Genomic DNA, 22,799 nt, shown 5'->3' on the forward strand with positions numbered 1-22,799 from the left:
ATAAGTGTGGCAGGCTCTTGGCGCATCGGTTGAGAGCTCAGCGCGCGGCGGCAGCAGCAATAAAAATGGTTTGCTCACCTTCGGGGAGGGAGATCCACACAGATGATCATATTGCAGAAGCATTTGCCGAATATTATCGAATATTGTATACGGCTGATGCTCAGAGCGATACGAATCCAGCCGCATTCCTCGCAGGGATAGCAATTACTCCGTTTGGTGAGAGGGAAGAGTCTTCCTTGGATCAGCCTATCAGAGTGGAAGAGGTTATCTCGGCAATATCAAGGCTAAAGGTGGGGAAGTCTCCTGGCCCGGATGGTTTTACGGCGCTCTTTTATAAGACTTTCTGCGCGGAGCTTGCACTGCTTTTGGCGCGTCTCTTTAACTCCTTTCAGGAGTCAGGGGTTCTTGTGCCCAGTATGTCCGAAGCGACTATTGCGGTGATACCCAAGCAGGGGAAGGACCCTGAGGAGTGTGCTTCGTATAGACCAATCTCGCTTTTGAACATAGATGCTAAGCTCCTTACCGGAATACTGGCCCACCGCCTTAATCCCTATATGCCGGGCCTTATAGATCCGGACCAGGTGGGCTTTATACCCCATCGTCAGTGTAGTGATAATACGAAGCGACTGCTACATCTGATAGATAAAACTAACAGATCTTGTAGGGAGACGCTGCTCCTCTCTATTGACGCTGAGAAGGCGTTTGACAGGGTCAATTGGCCTTACTTATTCCGAGTATTGGAGTGTTATGGAATGGGCCCGGGCTTCAGGAAGTGGATTCAGTGCATTTATCGCTCGCCTAGGGCTGCAGTCCGGGTTAATGGTACAGTCTCTTTGCCGTTCCCGATTGGACGGGGGACTCGGCAGGGGTGCCCTCTTTCCCCCCTTTTGTTTGCGCTTTATATGGAGCCCTTTGCGCAGTGTCTACGCGACAGCCCCTTGGTCTCTGGGGTTAAATTTGGAGGGGATCATCATCTTATCACGCTGTATGCAGATGATGTGATTCTTACCCTTGCTGAACCCGCGACCTCACTACCTGAACTAATGGTGATAATGGAGGAGTTTAGCCGGGTCTCGGGTACCGGGTAAATATGCAGAAATCTCAAGTCCTCGGTTAGTCTATGAACCCGGAACGTGAGCAAGAGCTGAAGACTCGACATCCGTTTCTTTGGCCTTCATCACGACTACCTTACTTGGGTATTGATTTGGCGTCTTCGGTTACGAAGACGGTGAGCTTCAATTATGGGACATTAGTCCGGGAGGTGCAGCGCGATTTTGATAACTGGCCGAAACATAAACTTTCCTGGCTGGGCAGGGTAGCGGCGGTGAAGATGACCACATTGCCGCGCATATTGTACGTCTTCCAGGCGCTCCCTCTGGCTCCTCCGCCTCGTACGATAGCGACTCTCCAGTCGGCAATCCTCAAGTTCATCTGGGATGGACGCCCAGCACGGCTCCCTAGAAGACTCTTATACTGCTCTAGAGCGGAAGGGGGGTTGGCGGTCCCCTGCCTTCTACGATATTATCAGGCAGCACAGTTGCGCTTTCTCCTGGAGTGGAGCCGTCCATTTACTGAGAAGCATTGGTGTTTCATGGATCAGGCAGTTGCGGGATCGCACATTTGGAAGGAACCTTGGCTTCAACGCCGACATAGGGCGAGGGGCCTATACTCCTCCCCGATTACGGGAGCGACGTTACGTGGATGGGACGCAGTGGCATGTCGAGCGGGGCTTACGTCGTTCCCTTCCCCTATGACCCAAATAGGGGCGAACCCAGATTTTGAGCCTGGGCTGGGCCGGGAGGGCTTGCGCCAATGGTATGATGGGGGCTGTAAAAGGGTGGGGAATATGTTTGATGCACAGGGAGTAGTTTCTTTCGATCAGATGAAGATAATGTATGGCCTGACAGAGGCAGATAGGTTGATGTACTACCAGGTGAGGCACTGGGCTCTTCAGCCGGCGAACAGAGCACTGATGGATAGGCCGCTCACACCGTTTGAAAAATGGCTGTTGACAAAGAAGGACGACAGGCGAGTCCTTTCAGAATTGTATAGACTCTTACAAGGAGGGGAGCGCCTGGCTAAGTCTAAGGGGCAACTTAGATGGGAGAGGGAGCTCTCTGATGAGGAATGGGACAATATATACTATAGAGCACATCATACAGCTTTCAATGCAGCGGGGACGGAGACGGCGTATAAAGTGGCTTCCTATTGGTACTACACGCCGGCTAGGATACATTCATGGGACCCCACCAAGCCTAGCATCTGCTGGAGGGGGTGTGGTAATACCAGTACGCTGGTACATCTGCTCTGGCACTGCCCCAAACTTCAGAGATATTGGACGAGCATCCTAGACGATATTGATAAAGTGTTCCAGACCGAGCTCCCTAGGTTTCCATCGTATATACTTCTAGGCCTGCCCAAACCTCTCACCTTTCCGCTACGATCCTTAAAAGGGCAACAGATGGGGCTGGCACTTAATGCGGCTGTGCAGTCGATACTAGCCTTGTGGGGGACTGACAGGGTACCGACGTATGCGACCTGGCTTCAGAAACTGTGGTTTATTCTTGCAATGGAGAAGCTTACTCTGGTTTCTCTGCAGAGAGTGGGTGACCTAGCTAAGTTATGGAAGCTGTTTCTTAAAATACTATCAACAGAGTTCACTGAACTGACATGCCCGACTTACTTGAGGGTTCTGGGACTGACTGATGCTTCTTAGAAGATGCTTGACCTGTTGGCTGGGCGTGACCTAGCAGGATGCTATCCGGCAAAGAGGGGAGGGGGGGGGGGGAAGGGAGTCCTGGAGGTGAGGAGCGACATTTTCGACGGGGGAGGCACAGTTTTTCTGTTATTAATTTTTTACATGTTCTGTTTGATTAGGTATGAAGCTCTGAGGTCATTAGATAATTGTCTTTACCTACCTTGTTCTTCTAAATGTTTGGAAGTGGACGAAAAGGGAGATTTCCCTTGGCAATAAGATAGTAATCATGTGCATGCTTCTTGGATACTAGATTGAAACGCTTTAACTAGGTGGTTGACTTGCTGGCGACTCAAACAATGTGCTTCGTACTTTTGTATGTTAAGACCAATAAAAAGATTTGATCCATAAAACAACAATAAGCCATATTTAAAGGGCACACACTCCTATATCAATTCACTCTTGAAATCCCTGTCAGGGTGAAGGGCTTCAAGAATACTTTGAAACATTCACTTTTAATAAATTGTCACTGCATTCAAATACTCCCAAATGTTAAAGAGCAAACCTTGCTACATTTTTTAAGTAGCACATTTGTATGCATTTGTTACATAATTCACCTACAAACAGTTTTGTGGCTAGGCTTATGCTTTTGTTCTCAGTGCCATTCCGGAACTCTGGCTCAGTGCTTCATGTTCATTTAGTGGCTTGCTGGTTAATTTGCTGGATTGCCTACTTCTAAAGCTTGATTAACATGTGCAAGATAGGAGTTAAATAAGACTCTGTCAGCTGGTACACAGAGGAACACAGACTGATGAAAAGCCACTGCAAACTGAAGCGCAAATGGATAATGAGCCAAAACAGTCCAGACAGAAGCACATTCAAATCCTCCTTAAGACACTACCATAAAATGATCTGGATAACCAAACGTGCCACTCTGGCAGACCAAATCAATGTTGGCTCCAAATGAAGCAGAGAAATATTAACCATTGTGAAAGAACTATACTCACCAGCGGCTGATTCCAACTCGATTACCCCCTCGAAGGACCTCAGCAACAATCTCTCTCTCAATTTTTCACTAACAAAATAACTGCCATTTACAACAACTTCAAACCACAACTGGCCCTGACAGACCATGCCCAATGCCTCCTTATCTTACCAAAATAACCAATAGTAACCACATGGGCCGCCATCACCCAGAAAAAAAGAAGAAAAAAAAAAAGAAATCACTGTCACCATAAAATCCATCCACTCAGGGACCCAATCCTTATCGAACTCCTTTCCCCATCATGCCTACCACAAAAGACTGCAACCCATCACTGCGATACTCACAATAATAACGCCTCTACCTCTTCTGCAACCTTCCCAGATACTTCGAAACATGCAACTGCCCTTCCTTTGTTTAAGGAATCCTCTGCGAACTCTTCAACACTTCCCAACTATACACTAAACTCACTGCTACCATTCCCGGCATAGATCTTAGAGATTATCAGCAGCAAACGCCTCACCAAATACCTCAACGACCACCAACTCATCAGCTACTATCCTCAGTGCTGCCATGGATGACATCCGCATGACTCTGGATGGAGGCGACAAGACGGCCCTCATCTTCCTGGATCTCTCTGCAGCCTTTGATACAGTCTCGCACTCCTCCCTCATCCAATGCCTCCACAACATCGTAATCCAATGACATGCATTCCGATGGATCTGCTCCTTCCTGACTGGAAAGATCCAGTCAGTCAGACTGGGACTGTGTACCTTAAACAACAGAAACCTTTTCTGCGGGGTTCAGCAAGGATCCTCCCCAAGCCAGATCATCTTAAACATATACATGATCCCTCTAGCCAGCATAATTCGCTTTCACAACAGCAACGTCCGCTTCAAAGCCTATGGCATACAACTCATTCTCTCCCTCATGGACAAGATGCACTGTACCTAGATCAATTTCAATGACTGAAATTGATGAAGATCAACTGTCTAAAGATGAAGACCAACAGGACCAAAATCATGATAATTGGGAAAAGCACATCACATTGGGACTCCACCTATTGGTCAACAGAGATAGGACCAACATCCATCCCATCACCTACACAAAGAACCTCAGGATCATCATAGACTGCAAACTCCACATGTCAGTGCAGTCACTGCCTCATGCTTCCATACCCTGAAGTGCTGAGGAAGATTTTCAAATGTCTCCCAATCAGCACTTAGAAAATCATCATACACACCCTAGTCACAAGCAGGGTGAAACTATATTAACACCCTCTATGTTGGGATCAACAACAACAACAAAAATCACCAGAAAGCTGCAGACCATCAAGAGCTCAGCAGCCAAGATCACCTTCAACCTCCCACACCGCACTCACATAACACCCGAATGAGCTCCACCGGCACCTTATTCATAAATGAGCACAACTCAAACTCCTCACCCACACTTTCACAGCACTACATAACACTGCCCCAGCACACCTCTACAGCGCATCTGCTTTCACAAACCTTCCAGACACCTCCGCTCATCTCAATTCCTACTTGCACACATCCCATGAATATGGAAAACAAGATCCAGCGGTTGTGCCTTCTCCTACATCATTCCTAAAACATATAACGATGCTACACATGCAAGCCTCCTCCTCACTTCCTGAATACCGCAAGAAGCTGAAGATCTAGCTTTTGAAGTAGTCCCATTAGGCCCTACCTGTGGCTAAACTCACACCTGCTCAGTATCAGGGTGCACTCCCGGGTGATACTGCACTCCACAAATCTGCATAACAGAACAATATCAGCTGGGTGGGATGTCATGTATTTCAAGGGCAAGGAATTGGGCATACGTGAACTATGCAGAATATGAGTTGCACTGTAGAAGACAATGCCATCCCGTATGTAAAGTATGCAGTTGGATTGAGTGGTACATGGCTAAAGATTTGTATTCCTGCTATTGGCTGCGCAAGCAGCATGAGTTGTTGCAGGTTAGAGCTGTGCAGAACCTGAACTGTGTGAGGGAAATAGGCTGGGTTAGAAAGGATAATTGTGCACTACAAGAGCTGTACAGGGCATGCACTGTACATATTATGAGCTGTGTATCAGTCAAATAAACCACATAGAGTTTGACCTGCTATTAAGTTACATGGCTAATGTCTTCTGCGCTTAACCTCAAGCCTTGCTCAGCATTTGTCAATAAAAGTTCTCTTCAGAGGACAAGGTAGGACGTCCATGAAATGAATTTCTTATTACAACTGTGCACTTTGCAACTGGCCCAACTAAGTCGCCACTGGCACACTCCAATACATAGAACTCTAGTATAACTCCATGCCAATTACCTTCTTCATAGAGAAAGAGACTTATTTTTTATGTCTCACCTGCTTAGAGACACCACACAAAAGACTATGTCAGGCAAAATACTCTACTCAGTGGAGGGAGTCAGATCACCTGATATGTTTGGAGAGCAAGAATAAGGTTTGCAAGATATGGAAGCAAAGTAAGCTTTTACTATGAATGAGGCTGATCACTGGGGACTCACACAGTGAGGCACTTGAGATGTGTTGACCAAGTCAAAATACAGTGCTTGATCTACTTTTACTATGTTTACTGTTCCACTTTGAATGTTAGTTTACTGTCAAGCTAGTTAAACTCTCAATGAAACTCATTCTGGTCTTCAATTAATTGAGCAGTCAATGATGAAAAGCAGCAGTAATAAAAGATACTCAAAACCAAAGATGACGGCTCAGCCTCCCATTCCCTCCCCCCCCCCAAAAAAACAAAATTAAAATAAAATAACAGTAAATTCAATTGTAAGTTTCTTAATAGTAACACCTGTTTGTAGTGCTTCTTAGAAGAAGCATTACTAAAAGGTAAGTACTTGAAACTTTGCCTTGAGGTCCTTTTTCACCACCTGTGTTTGAGTTTTGTGTGTGTATCCAAGTTGCTGGTATCCTGCCAAGTCATCATCATCTCTGAAACACATGGTTCATTTCCCAGGGAAGTATGTTAGTGACCATTGGAGGTTTCCTGTTAGCAGTATGGTGGCCTATAGATTTTAGAAATGGAAGGGTTGCTAATTAGAAAAGAAAATACTGTGACCATATAGTGGGTCGAGTAGATAATTTAGAGTTACTAGACCTGCAGGTCTAGCAATATTTTAAAAGTGTTTTAAGGCATGTTACTACATGAATGGATACAGAGTGACTGCATGGGTGGAAGCATCCTGATACTTTCGGTTCTAAGCCAGATCTACTGCCATTGCCCACACCTGTTGAAAAAACTGCATACTGTAGGAGTCATTTTATTTACATAAAGGTTTAGCAACCGGATGAAAAAAGTATTCTATTACATTTGGGGATGAGAATAGAAAAATGCATTCATGAAGTACCCTGTTTGTCACCAAGCATTATAGTCTTGAGATGGTATCAAACTGTTTCAGGATACATTTACCAGAACGCATCCAAGATTTAAAATATATATATATTTTTTAAGGTGGTGATGGTCAGGAGTTTGCTTTAAGAAAGAGAACCAGCTTGAGCAATATCTTACTGGATCACTGGAGTAGGGTGCACACACAGGACTAGTACTGCAATTCAAATGATAAGTTATATTGTTGCTATTTAGCTGTTTAACTGTAAAATCATATGAGACAACGGAAAACAGAAAAGAAACAAAGGGTGAGATTTCCTTTACACAAGCATAATCTTCAGTATTTTACGATACAGGTGTTACGCGTAATGCCCGAGAATATACAAGGTCATGTAATTGAGATTTCATTCAGGTAAAAATCCTATTGCGTGAGCATGCGAACAAAGCAAACAAACTGAAGTGGTTGTTGCTCATGTCTCAAATGCTATGTTATGCTATTTTTATGTGAAATGAATGAGAGACTAGCATTTTAAGTAGTTTTGCCTACATTTGTGCGTAATTTCTATAAAGGAAAGCACCTGAGATTTGCCCAGGCCTGAAACAAACAGGATGGTTGACAGCATTCTTGGAGGCTGCACGCTCATCTTCATTCAGTCACACGTCATAAGGGACAACAAGCGACTTTACAAATTTTAATCAAATAGCCAACATATTTTTTATGTATTTGAATATTTTAGTACTATTATCAACCTTACCCATTCTTTCAAGTAATCCCAGATCATCAAAAATATATATAAAAAAAATACACACACTTAATTTAAATGCAATCCTAGGCATGACCCACAGTAGGCCACCCTGCTGCCACCCCTGTGTCAACATTCAGATACAGCAAGTTGCAAATTACAGCTTACCTTTTGAAAAGTAATGCGGTTGACGAACTGCAGCCCACTCCGAATGGTGATTGTGCAAAAATACCTAATAGTACATAGGTCAGTTCACAAAACCATGATTGACAAAAACCTAGTGCTCAATTTGCAAAGACTTTTTGCCAACCTTTATACATCTGATCCTTAATTTACAACAACGCAAAGTGCATGCCGGTATGCCATTTGCGCAAAAAGGAAAAAGGTGTGGCCTGATTCTGGAGCCCGACGAGGAGGTGCATTTTTTTTATGTTAGAACAGAAAGGTTTACTAGGGATAGACCCTGTAATCAGCAGAAATAAAATGGATCCTGCTTAAAACAATCAAAAGGTGAGCATTCTGAACATCATGGATAGAAATATAGGAATGTAAAGAGAGCCTTTACCAATTGAAAGAGGGACTTTACTATCACCGCATCATATTAACAATTAACTTCATCAAGTGAACTGTGTGTCAAGCATAAGAACTCAAATCCCCACAGTTTTGCTGTGGTGCAAGCAACAACTAAACTACAATAATCTACTGGAGTCAAATGAATAATTTCCAGCTATTAGGACCGCAAATGAAGAGGAATCGAGATTCATTGATAAAGCGCAGTCCAATACTACCACCATAAGTTCCGAGAATCTGCTCGTATTCAATCTTGACAGCTCTCCTGTCATTCTAGATGTTCTCAATTTATGTCTTACTTCGCCGGTTAGATTAGATGAGACTCAAGGGCAATCCACTGCTAGTCACTCTGACATTTTATAAGGATGATCATGACTCGGGCACTAAATGGGAAACAATTTTGGTGTGGACAAGAGTTGCACCCGTACCACTACCAGTACAGAACATTAACAAGACAAGATTAACAAAGGTTTTGGTAATTTGCTCATTGATATTCTGTACTGGGTAGTGAATTGTTTCTGGACAAAGCTGTACCTCTTTTATAAGCTCTAACTAAAGCGAAAAGTGTAAGGGGTCACTTTTATTCATTCCAGGTTGGCTTGGAAGGTATTTAACAATCCAAAGCAGTAATACTGTGCCTGGAGTGGGAAAAGGCTTTTGTCATTTTTCAACTTGGCTTGGATGGTACTGTGCTAATCCTAAACTTAACACACTACTAGATAAACAGACATTTGAGTGAGCAGCTTCAGAGTGTTGCTAGTGTTGTAGGGTGTTCCATATAAAGGAGCTGCTCACCATCGAAACTTGGGAACTTACCCAGAGTTCCTTGCTTCCCGTTTTGTGTGGATATATATTTACAGTACCACATTAGGGATCAGGGAAGAGCACTGTCTGCAGTTAAGGTAATATTTGTGCTCCTGCATTAATGATGTTCGAACTTGCATATATACGGTTCATTAATGCAAAACCTTTATTATTAGGGTGAGCACTCTAAGGAAATGTTGTTAGCTCGGACTGCACTGCTGACAGTGGTCCCAGTATAAAAATGTGTACATGTTAACAATATGAGACTACATATAATGCTCCCAGAATGATCTCCGATTAGATGCAAATATTTGCAGACATGTAAAAGCAAGATTGAGGAGTCTTTGCTTTCAAATTAAATGTTTACAAAAAAATGCAACTCTGAAAAAAAATTTTTGCTAAACTACTGTGTAATTTTAGATACCATTTCTTTGAAGCATCATCTACTAAAATGTGTTGATGAGTGGTAGCATTCCCAACAAAATATTCATAATAGAAAATCAACCAATATTCATAATGGAAAAAATCAACCAACTTCAACAAGATCATGACAAACAAGAAAAACAATAGGAAACAGTTGGGAGCACACTGCCTCACACTCCAGCATGCAGTTTGCCTCACTGCATTATAGTAAATGCAGTACAAAGTTGCGCGTACTTCATTAGTAGTCTGTAGTTTTTCACCTTAGTGAGTGCAGCTAGTGCTGCATATCTCTAGAACGCGTTTCTGAGTTTAGCCCTTCATCAGTAGAGATCAGCAGGCTTTTTTTTCTAGGGTTGCTGGAAATGCTGCCGAGATCCTCTCAGGTTCGGCATCACTCACTGATACATAGGTGCATCAACCAAAGCGCGTCAGTTTGCTGGCTCAAGGGAATCTTTTTAAACAGGAAACAGATGGGAGCCCTGGACTGTGCTTGGATGAGAGGCAGTGTGCTTCCTCCCCCTTGTGTTTAAAAAGCTCCCTGGAGCCAATGAACTCACTTGGGATGCACTTGTGTGCCTGTGGAGTGGTACTGTGACCTCTGAATACTTTGGCAGGATACCAGCAACCCAAGATTACTTTTCTCTGCTCTCTACTACTTATGAAGGGCTAACCCCAGAAACACATATCTAGAGATAACAGCACTATCTGCACCAACATTGGTGAAAACCTAAAGCACCTTTGAAGTAAGTGTACTGCATTTACCAGGTTGCAATGGGGTGGACTGTGCTGAAATGAGATGCAGTGTGCTTTCTCCCCCTTGCATGAAAAAAAAAACAATCATTGGCAAAGTCAATAGATCTAACAATGGTGTTCAGCCTTTTGGTTTTGTCAATTTGTGTCTTGTTTTCACAAGGTTTTTTGCAAAACTGTATTGCTGTAGAGGCTACCAAGACCTCACCATTATAACAAATACTGGAAAAAAATAAATATTTGTTTTTGTCTCTAAAAGCAAACATTGCTACAGTAGTCTCTGGCACTGAATAAACTACTTTGTGTACATATATGCTTCCTGTGAAAGAGCAGAATGCTGCCATTCACAGGGAAGGGAGTCTATAGATAGATAAAGATGTTTAATAAAAACAAAAGGTCTTGGTTAACTCAAGACCTAATTAGGGGGCCCAAATCCTAAATAAAATCAAAAAGTGCACCCATAATACATGCCCTTGCATTTGTACAGAATTACAGCTTTCATGAATTATTAAGAATTTACAGAAGTAGGGCAGGAAATCTCACTTCTAGAAAATGTGTGAATGCATTTTAGCACAAGAAAATAATTCATGTGTACATTTGCTCATGCGAAAATGTGTTGAGTGTTTACAAAGTCACTTTGCATCCAACCACTTTTTACTCACCCATGGAAGAAGTTATATTTCTGCCCTTGTCAGGAGTACATTTTCAACCCTTCTCAGTATGGTAAAAAATTAGAGAAGCGCAGGTGAAACCCCCTAAAACATTCAAGTTAGTAGGTTTGCACAGACTCCAAAGTGCATTCCAACCCTTGAATTATTACTTAATGCCAACTCCAACCCCAGAATGTAGATCTGTGGAAAGCTGGCAAAATGCAGGATTTGCTACAATTAAAACTCACATGATTGTACGAGCCCTAGCTCAATCAGAGATGCTATTATCAGAGCACTTATATTAATGAGATTGTTGCAACACTTTATCGTCACACTATGTTGCACCAAAGGGACAAGTCGATTTATTTTACAGGACAAATAGATTTATAAAGCGACCTGTCCCATGGACAAGTAGATATTTTATTAAACTCCATATGAGAGATAGAGAGAGAGAGAGAAAGAGAGAGAGAGAGAGACGGAGAGATTGTGAAAGGGTGGGGACAATGTCTCAGCTGGCACAGATCGTTTAGTAAAGAGAACTATTACCAAACCACACCTTATCAAGAAAATAATGAATGTTAAAATATTAAACACCTCAGCCTCCAGTAAAAATCAGTGCTAAAACTCTTCAAACCATGAGGGAACATTGGAAAATTTAAAACTATTACTCTGTGGCCAAACCAGGGCCAGGGAGACAGGGTGATGGGATATTAGCTTGTGAAGCACTGTCTCACTTTGCCTGTTACTTCAAGTAAAAGGAGTGGCGGAATATTACAGAGAACAAGGATATGATATTTAATAAAAGCTCCTGTGAATAGCAAACACAAAATAAATGTAAAAAAGTGCTCAATCAGTGGCCAGATATGATAGTATGGCACTTTATATGGTCCCAATTTTATTGATGTGTACGCGAGAACACACTTAAAAGCAGGAGGGTACTTTAGATCCTAACTCTGATCCACAGCCTGGGATAATACTATTTAGAGATCTCAAGTAAATATAATTTATGGAGCCTCCAACATCAAATGGTGCAAGAAGAGCAGGAAAACGTTTGTATCTCCTTATATCATCAATAAACTCCTTGCTCACAAACATTCAAAACCAGAAGCATAACCTGCCGCCAGTTTTGGGGGGGGATAGCATCCTGTACTCAAAGGTCACTTGAAAGTATTACAACAAAGAAGAAAATAAATAAACAGTTAAGAGCATTTTGCGAAAAGGGTAAAAAAAAAAAAGGGGAGGAAAAAGGAGGAAGAATGAAAGACTAACTCTAGCAACTTTGGTAGGAGTGTATCAGCCCTAACTAAAATTACTTCTGAGTACCGTACGTTGCAGTTGAAGGTCCAGGAAAAGCATGCTAGGTTGACAACTAAGGAGATGATGACGTAGGAAGATTCTTACTAACCGAGTAAACTGCCAAGTCCACTGGAGCTATGGTTACAGAAGAAAAGATTGAGTTAAATCAATTCACATCTAATGCAGGAGAAATTAACTGGGTGGCACAAAACTGCAATTAGATATATGAATCCTACTTAAACACATTGGGCCTGATTCACAAACTGCATTTTGTAGTACCTAAGGTAATACTACTTACTGAATAGAAAATGCAATTCACAAACCCACAAGCGTAAATATCCATACCTCCTACCTTTTCTATGAGTAGACCCTCACACATGTAAGTTTACTACATAGTAGTGAATGTGAGCTAGACCAGGGGAGTGGCCAGAAAAAGGGGAATTCTTGCTAATAAATGGAAGGGACTTAGGGGGATATAAGGAGGGGTGTGTGTGTGTGTGTTGGGAGGGGGGTGGAGGGGCATGCAGACAAAACTCCCAAAAAGGAGTAACCCATTGCTATTCGCACACTGCACTTCTAAAGTTTCTACAGCCAAAATGCCAAATAGTAGTAAATTTACTCCAGCTTAGACTTGGGGTAAGCCCAGTAGGACACATAGCCAACCACTGGTACTACAACACCCTTCCATAGAAAACAACTAAAGCCAGGACATAAAATAGAATCCCATCGGAAAAGTTTCAAAATTATTTAATTTATTTTGACCGTTTAAAAAAATATATAAATGTAATTTAGCAATCTTGGCACTATCCAAAAGAAACACTAAAGCATTGCAGTGCAAAAAGAGATCTAATAATTGACAGACGAACAGTTACCAAACATGTTTCAGCAGAATGCCTCTCTCACAGGTCACTTCTGCCTCAATGGTAATTGCAGTAGCCATCTCTCCCCCACTGCAATAAAGGCATTTATATGCCAAGGTCTGTACATTCATACAATATGTGAAATTCTGGAGAGAAAAACAAAGCCTTAAAGTGTGTCCTTTAGTCAGACCTGGGACAAAATACACCTGTTGTGGCAATTTACAGACAAGCTGGGAGGTGTGGAGAGCAATACAAAGCACAGGACGAGGAAGCAGCAACCAAGGGAGTGAGCCACAAAACACAGATGCTCGTGGAGTGCCGAAAGAGAATAGAGTAGTTCCCTGACTGCGAGCAGTAGAAGGATACAAGTCAACAAGTAAAAGGGATGGTCAAGAGGCTTTGCTCCGTGGGAGGGGCATACACAAGAGGTAGGAAAGCCACTGAATAATAAGCAAGCAAATGAGAGTGACAAGATAGCCAGCCAATGATAATCAGTGGGCGGGCTCTAACCTTATTGTAAATTTGTTATTGTCCACAAGAGGTTTTCCTAACCGACGTCTGGTGGTAATCTCCAAAACTGTATTTGCCCTATATATAGTTATTGCCTTACCCTATTAGTCACACTCTCTCCCTATACCCACTGAATTGTGCGTCTTTGTGACACATTTTAGGGGACTGCGATCTGAGCACTGGGTAATGTATTCTTGTCTCCTTAAATAAGAAAAATAATCAAATTCATGGCACAAGACAAAGGCTTGTTATTTAACGAACATTACTAGTGATACTGTATTATTAACTGTGAGAGTGTGAATTTCCTAATATGTTTATTAATGATTTTGGTATACTAAATGTATAATAGATTAACATGTAAAACAGGTGACTTTTGAAAATGGTCCCCATAGTTCATTTTCTGTTCCTAATTGAGCAAAATTCTAACTAAATGTTGTGGTTATTTTCCATAATTCAATGCTTGCATAAAAGTGCATTCGGTGCTTTAATAGATGTGTCCACAGCTACCCCTAGTCAGTTTTTGAATTATGTCTTACAGGGCCATGTTTTATCCGAGCATTGCATAAGGTGAATGTTCTATTGTTTGAGAATGTTACTGATTTTTTCCTGAGGATGGAAGTGGAGTTTGTAACAGTAAAAGTTTCTTCCTGAGAAGAAAAGTTTGGGGCGAGAAGGAACAATGGACCTACAGACGAGACGGAAGAGGAAAAGTTACTGTTGAGAATATATTCTAGTTAATGTAGTATTGTCATATTTTAGGTTATCAATTTAGTTTTCTATTGGTGGGAACCTAACCACCCCATGAACTGACCAATCATAAGCTTTTTAGAGATTAGTATAACAACCTAGGTAGGCTTCTCTAGAGTCAGAAGATGAGATGAGGAGAGAGATTCCTGTGTTCCTGTAGCACTGTGGGTTTAGCTGTTGTTAGGCCCTATTCTTCTGAAGACATACCTGATGGTGTCCCCTTACTGAAGTAGACTGCTTGTTGCTATCGATTTTGGTAACGTATGACATTGTGATGTTATATGTGTCTCTTTTGCTTTCCAGGTACCAGCTGCAACTTATAATTTGATTGCTGCATATTAATAATTTTTGTTTAATAATAACCGGAGTTAAAGAGTTGTTCTAAATTTGTGTTTCTAAATTCTTTTTACATGAAGCCTAACATGTTAATGCTAATTTGTGGTTAGTGAGGGAATTAACTTGAAATGCTCAAGACTTACATTGACATCTTTTGAATGTTGTACAATATATACTTTGCCATTATTACCAGTCATGGTATTATTAATAAGTGTAATTCTCTTGGAGATCATTTGTTTAGTTGTTTTGATTAAACAGAGAAATATAAGACGTTCTAATCAACCACTATTAATTTTATTTGCTTACCATTTGTGTTTGAGAGTTATTTTAGTGACCTTAGCGTTGTTAATCTAGGGAAATAAATTTTATAACTCTTCTTAATAAACTGGTGTGGTTATTGTTTGAAGTTCAATATCTTTGTTTATGTCGATTATTGTTGATGCTTACATTACTCGTTGATGACATCCCCTCAAACCTATGTCACTTCGATCCATTGACCTCTAGCGCAGAATCCACTATATAGTATAAGTCAGTGGTTCCCAACCTGTGGTCCGGGGACCCCTGGGGGTCCGCAAAGCCTCCTCAGGGGGTATGTGTTATGTTTGTTTTCTTTGCGCGTTCTTGCAAACGCAGGCATCTAAACGTTCGGGAGTTGACAGTTGAACCTTGTCTCTCCCAAGTGGCTGGACGCTAGGTCGCGCTGGTAATAAAGCTGTGTTTCAAGCCTGTTTATGCCGTGGACTTCGTAGCCTTATTAATCACAGTTTGGCGACAAGAGTTTTGCGCGACCTAGGTCAGCCCTGGATTCTATTTCTGCTGTTCTCTTTGTTCCGGATGTCGGCAGCGGCTGCTGGACGTTGAGGATCTTGTTTTGTCCTGTGGCGGTTTTCAGCGGCGGTGTCTCTTCGGATTAATTTCCTGGCGGTGGGGGTGGCGTGATTCTCCCCTGAACTGTTAACGAAGCAACTTGGTGTCACTGGCGCTTCTTGTGTGAGAACACGGATTTGGGGCTATACTTGCCATACTTTAGACTGCTTTTGGTTGCTGGCTACTGTGGAGTGGGCTGGTGTATCAGTGTCTCCTAGGCAACCAGGAGCGCTTCGCACATTGGCCGGCAGCGTGTCAGATTGTTTGTGTCTCCGATGCAACTTTAGACGCTCTGCATATTGGCCGGTGACGTGCCAGCATTCCAGCAATGTGAAATCTTAGACGCTCTTTACTTTGTTGAGCCTGAGCGTCTACTTGGCAACTGTAATAATTTGTAACTTCGTGTTTTCAACATAAAAAAAAAGGGGATACCCTTTGATCTACTCAGGAACACAAGTTGGAGGAAAGAGCTTGCATTACAGAGGAAGTGACTTAATATACTGTGCATTTTGAGGGCTTTATTGTAACTACTTAGTGGTAAAAAAAAAAAATGTACAGGACCCATGGCTACCCAGGCTAATATTTCTCTGTCACCATTATTTCTTCCACTTCCAGGTGTTCCAACTTTGCCTTGGGAAGATTGGATACAAATGTTGGAGAATTATATTGTAGCGTTGGATGGACAAGGTTTTTCTCCTCTAAGGAAGAAGGCTATTCTTTTAAGTACCTTGGGGTGTGAGGGTCAAAGGATTTTTAAATATCTTCCTCCATTCATGGGACCAAATGGACAGCCTATGGATGACGTTTTTAAAGAAGCCATTAAACGGTTGGAGAATAGGTTTGCTAAGGAAACCAATTTGGTACTAGCTAGGTATAAATTTTATACGCAACCCCAGGATTTTCATGAGTCCATTGACGATTTTGTGTCCAGGCTCAGGGAATTATCAGTCAAATGTAGGTTTGGTACTATGACAGATGAACTAATACGTGATCAACTTATCGTTCAGTGCCGTGATAAAAAAATTCAGGAGAGGTTATGGGCGGCAAAGGATCCTACCTTGCAAGAAGCAATTGACCTTGCGAACGTTATTGAAGAATCGAGGCGTTGTATAAAAGAAATAGAAAGGAAAGAGAAAACTGGAGAGGTTATGGTTTTATCAAGCGAGTCTACTGGATCTCAACAGGAACTTGGAACTGTACCAGGGGGGGGTAGCAAAGGAAAGGAGTGTTTTCGGTGTGGCAGTACTTTACACTTGGGGGATTCCAAGAAATGTTTTGCTATCAATAAGGAGTGTCGCAAATGTGGTCGCAGGGGGCATTATGCGCGTGTGTGCAGGGAAGGTAACCGATTTGTTCAGGAGTTGAAACCGAGCATAAATATAGTGGAAGACTGCTGTGAATCAACTTGTGAGGACACGATATTAGCAATTGAGGATGGAAGGATGCCGGTGTGTGTGGGAGTGACCGCAGATGCTCTAGACCAATGGCTCTATTCTATATTGGGGAGGTGCAAGTGAACCTCATGGTGGATTCTGGTTCTTTGTACACCATAATCCCTGAGAGTCTCTTTAAACGTTGGTGGGCGAAGGAGAAATTGTTGCCAAAAGATATATCCCCGGGTGGGTATCAAGGTGTGGAAATTCAACTGCTGGGATATGTGTTAAAAGAAATTCAATTCAAGGATAGAAAGGTTATTGGGAAAATGTATGTGGCAGTTGAAGGTCCACCCATCCTAGGTTGGATGCATCAATTTGATCTCAACATCGTTATCAGTCCCAGGACATCCAATCAGGTTTTGTTGATTGATGACATACAGTTGGATGACATTTTAAAAGGGGCTGGTAATGTTTTTAAGAAAGAGTTGGGATGTTTAAAAGGTTATGTACATAAGATTACGTTGAAGGATGATGCTCACCCGAGTCAACACAAGGCTCGTAAAATACCATTTGTTGTCAGGGATGAAGTCAAGAAAGTAATAATCAACATGTTGGAAGAGGGTATCATCGAACCTGTGGAGGTTTCTCCATGGGTTTCTCCTGTTGTCATTACACGGAAGTCAGATGGCAAAGTGAGATTGTGTGTCGATTTGAGGTCTGTGAACCAAAATATTGTGGTGGATGTCTATCCTTTGCCAAATATTAATGAGCTGTTAACCTCGGTTAAGGATGGTAGGTTTTTCTCAAAATTAGATTTGAGAAGTACCTATCATCAGATCAGACTTCATCCTGAATCCAAACACATTACGGCGTTTATCACTCCAGAAGGTACTTTTCAATTCACCCGCATGCCTTTTGGTTTGGCATCTGCGGCAAGTGTGTTTCAACGAATGATGGCAAAATTGTTTGGGGATGTTAAAGGTGTATTCTTTTTCCAGGATGATGTACTAGTGATGGGTGAAACGGTTGGTGAACACAACATCACACTCCAAAAGGTTTTCAAGATTATTGATTAGGCTGGTTTGAGTTTGAATAAAGAGAAGTGCACCTTTCTGGTAGAAGAAATTGACTACCTAGGGTACTCGATTTCAAATGGGAGTATCAAGCCAAAGAAAAGCTTATTGGAAGCTATTAAGCTGGCACCAGCTTCGACTGATAAGGAACAGTTGAGGTCTTTCTTGGGGCTTGTGGAATATTACTCCAAATTTGTGGATAAGTTTGCAAGTAAAACTGAGGACCTACGGAAATTGTTGAGGAAGGGAAGTAAGTTTTGTTGGTCTGATGAGCAGGCGATTTGTTTTAATAGGATCAAAGAAGAAATTTGTGGAGCGGGTATCCTAACAGCTTTTGATATTAATATGCGCTCTATCTTGACTGTGGATGCCAGTGGTACTGGGTTAGGAGCGGTGTTGTCACAAATGCATGGTAAGTGTGAAAAGACTGTGGCGTTTGCGTCTCGAACTTTGACCCTGACAGAACGTAACTATTCTGTTATCGAACGTGAGGCCTTGGCGGCTGTCTGGGATACAGAGTACTTCAGAATGTATTTGTGGGGATTGGAGTTTACTCTAAGGAGTGATCACAAACCACTGTTAAGGATACTGTCTGCTGGTGGTGCGGGGAAGGGGTCAGCGAGGTTGGCCAGACTTTCTGCAAGGTTACAAGAATTTGGGGATTGTGTGGAGTATGTCCAAGGTTGGAAAAATGTTCAGGCGGATTGCCTGTCTAGGTTGTCGCTTGATTGGGAGAGAGTTGATTCTCAATCGATGAAGTGTTGTGATACTGATGATGCTGTGGCCTCTATTGGTGATGTGGTAGAGTGGGGTTTAGGTACATTCACATTGGAAGAATGGAAGCATGAGAGTGCTGTGGATGATTGTCTGAAATGTGTTTTTAAGTTAGTTTCTTTAGGGGTTAGAAGAGAGAGTTCTCTTCCACCGTCTGTGAGGCCATTTTTGGATGTGTTGGACGAATTGTCGTGTTGTGGGGAGAGTGTGTTGATGCGGGGTGAGCGTTTTATTCCACCAATTGGGTTGAGATTTAAATTATTTTCTATGGCTCATGAGGGTCACTTGGGTCAGGGAATGACAAGTAGGAGGTTGAAGGAGTTTTTTTGGTGGCCAGGCTTAGATGGTCAGGTTAAGTGTTGGGTGGAGCAGTGTAGGCTGTGTAAGGAGAGTGAAAAGAGGTTGAAAGTTGGTGTGGGCAGGGTGGAAGGATATATTGAAGATCCAGGAAAACCTTGGCACACAATTTGTTTGGATTTTATTGGTCCACTATTGGAACTTCCGCTTCAAATGCGTTTCGCAGTGGTGGTGATAGATGTGCACTCAAGATGGTTAGTGGTTAGGTTTGTACGTGATATCACCACAATCACAACCATAAAGGTTTTGGAGGAAGGTATTCCCACGGTTCTTATCACAGACAATGGCACTCAATTAACTTCAAATGAGATGTGTTTATTTTTGAAGAATTGTGGAGTGCGTCATACGAGGATGTCCCTATATTATTCACAGGGTAATGGAATAGTTGAAAGAATCAATAGGTTAATCAAGGGTACAATACAACTAGCTCTGGCTAATCATTGCTGTGTGCGGAAAATGATAATTGATGTTGTACAAGCTTATCGTTCCACGATTCATAATGCTACTGGTAGCTCTCCTTTCCGCGTGATGAGGGGACGATCGGTGGGGTCTAAATTGATTCCTTCTTGGCTTCAAGAGTGGGTTGCATCTGGTGGATGCAAGACTTGTGTACCCTCTCAGCACAAACATGGATTGAGGGTTGGAGATTGGGTCAAAGTCAAGTCTGGTAGAGTGAGGGGGGGTGTTTCTAAATTTAGAGGCCTGTTTTGTGTGAGGAAGGTGGGAAAATTTCATGTTGAGATTGAAGGAGGAGAGAAGTGGAATGTGAGGAATGTGGCCTTCTATCAGAGGGGTGGAGAGTGTGATTTTAATCGGGTGGAGGAGGAATGTTCTAGCTCTTTCTTCTGGGAAGGAGAGGGAGTTTCTACTTCTGGTGTAAGGCATAGTACTGGTCTTGAAGCTGAGGGGTGTGAGTCACAAGGTACCAGTGCAAATCAAGTGTCTACTTCTAGTGTAAGGCATGGTACTTGTCATGAAGCTGAAGGGTGTGAGTCACAAGGTACCAGTGTAAATCAAGAGAGGGAGAATCAATCAAATGTTGCTGTTCGTGAACAACCGATGAGGACTCGGAAGTGTCCTAATTATTTGAAGGATTATATAATGATGTAACAACTGGTTTGTCTTAGATGTTCTGTTTTTTTTGTGATCTCTTTTCTTAATCACAATATAGGTATTTTTAGCATCCTTTATTAGTTACTTAATGTGAAGGGAAGAGGATAATGTTATGTTTGTGTTCTTTGCGCGTTCTTGCGAACGCAGGCGTCTAAACGTTCGGGAGTTGACAGTTGAACCTTGTCTCTCCCGAGTGGCTGGACGCTAGGTCGGGCTGGTAATAAAGCTGTGTTTCAAGCCTGTTTATGCCGTGGACTTCGTAGCTTTATTCACCACAGTATGCGACTGCTTAGAAAATTAAATGATATTAACAGATTATGTCCCCAGCTTTCAGTAATGAATCAGTGAGGGGGGTCCCTGGATTCCAGTAATGATAAAGTGGGGGTCCACAGTAGTCAAAAGGTTGGGAACCACTGGTATAAATAACAGCTAGGATTCCGCGGCGCAGCAGCATAACTAATGTCTTTGAATTCAGAACGTTTAAAGCAAGCATATGACAGTCACAGTTATGTTGTTTTGTGGCATATTCTTGCAAAAAAAATGCACAGCTTGTTAAGGCGGACCAATCAGCTTTATAAATGCTCGTTTTAAAAGTAAGTAAGAGACTAGAAGCAAGGAGCACAATTGGCAGGTAACACGAAAGTGAGTTATTTGTGTTCTTTACCTAACCTAGAAAGGCACCCAGCTCATAGCCATGACGAAACCCTGAGGAACAATGTGTACTCTTCGCTAAGCGTGGCTGAAGTCACTGCAAAATGATGCCATCGTCTTAGCAGTTTGTATGTCCCTTGTGTATATTTAAAAAAAAAAACAGATAAAAACGGCAATATTGTACAACCTTGTTAAAGAAAGCATTTGGGATGAGTACAATTCCGTCTCTTAGTGTTGTATGTGTACGAAGCCTAACATACTCAGGCACACTTTCAACGCTTATGAAACTTCCTATTCCCAAGGTACGCCGGTGAGGGGGGGGGGGGGGGGGGGGGGGGGGGGGATTCTGGCTAGGTAAGGGAGACACGGAGGGCGCAGCGCAAGTGTGCTCCAACCATTCAGGGGGGCTCCATTCACGCCAAAGCAAGTGAATACCTGTTAGATACGGGGGACTCGGGGTCCCCTCTTCATAGTCTGGTGGGGGGGGAAATAATTTTGATCATTTATCGTTTTATGTTACGCCACGTGACGTATTCTTACAGTTACTGTCTGAAGGCTTAAAATTCACTTTCCTTTCGAGTGGTCAGCCCTAGTTACAAGAGGTCCCTGGCAAATCACAGAAATCCCAAAATCGTACACCTGTCTGGTTCTAAGTCTACGGAAATGAACATGGACACTTGTGATTGCGCAGCAGTGTGTTAAACAATAAAGTAATATGAATGTCGTAATATGAATGTAATTTATAGCGCTTCCAGACGCCAAAGAAGGAAAGAATACGCTTTTTACATATATTCGTTCTCGAATGCTCTGAAATACTGCTCAGACAGCAATCCTAGACAGCATGTAGCTTCTTAGCAGAGCACGGGTAGTCTTCCACGAAGATTAAATATCTTGAACAGGTAAAGCCTTATTCTTCAAGTGGGTATTTGTGTGATCTGGGGTAGGTAGCTGGCCGCGCTAAAACGCATTCTGTGTAACCTGGAGCTTCTCTCGGCACAAGATTCTCTTGTATTTGAATGAATTTCAGGAATCTGGCGAAAGAGCAACAGTGAGTGATCACGTCTCATTGGAAAACGGTTCTATTTACACTTCATGTGATATTCAGGGACAGTGACGATTCCACCCTCCCTGAGGCTCGCTTTCCTTGCTGTGCGCCACGGTCTACAAATCAACAAGTTAAAGTTTGTATGGATGTAGGCTAGTCTTAAATACGTTATCGGCACGTGACTCCGCTTCACGGTTATGAAACTATAGCTGTAACTACCGGCACGTACACTAGAAACAGGGCACAATAACACACTTACCAAGCACCACTGGTGGTCCTGGAGGACAAGTGGGCGCCCCAAAGCCCACGGGTGGTAGCAGCATTAATAACCCAAGCAGAAGAACGCGCGGGGCTATAGGAAGCGTAATGCCGCCGGGGCTCATCTCTCCCAAGCATCCCGCGAACAGGAGCTAAATTCTGAGACTATCCAAAGGAGCAGAATACCACCACCAACTAAACCTATTCGGGTCCAAGGCCGGGCTAGGGGAGGACCGCGCGAGCTTCAGGACCAATCAGAGGCCGCCGAGATGCGAAACAGACAGAATCAATAGCACGCCGAGACACTGCGCTTCCTCCTTTGCTTCAAAGGCGTTCAGTGAATGACACGAAGAGCCAATCCTGCTACCTTCCTAGACAAGAGTAGTCACGCGAGCAAGAATGCCTGTAAGAGTCAACGAAAGAGGTTTACTCTGGCCGCGCCCTATATCTCTTTTACTGCAATAAAGCTCCTGCGTTGTTGTCTTTCTAGTTGGTGAGCCAGAGTCGAGCTAAGGGCCTGGCTTGGCTCTAACAGCCAGTGTACGAGCCGAGCCATG

At 42.7% G+C, this 22,799-nt stretch overlaps 1 protein-coding gene across 1 annotated transcript in view; it reads right to left on the minus strand.

Moving 5' to 3' along the window:
- The window catches only part of PLA2G15 (phospholipase A2 group XV), a 196,293-nt gene extending 173,813 nt beyond the window's left edge, over positions 1–22,480 (minus strand). The window contains exon 1 of the mRNA XM_069217260.1: positions 22,244–22,480. Within this exon, the coding sequence (XP_069073361.1) occupies positions 22,244–22,367 (124 nt within the window). The 5' untranslated portion in view covers positions 22,368–22,480. The remainder of the gene's footprint in view (positions 1–22,243) is intronic.
- Positions 22,481–22,799: the final 319 nt, after the last annotated feature.

Source organism: Pleurodeles waltl, chromosome 12 (genome assembly GCF_031143425.1).
Source record: "Pleurodeles waltl isolate 20211129_DDA chromosome 12, aPleWal1.hap1.20221129, whole genome shotgun sequence".
Taxonomy (NCBI): Eukaryota; Metazoa; Chordata; class Amphibia; order Caudata; family Salamandridae; genus Pleurodeles; species Pleurodeles waltl.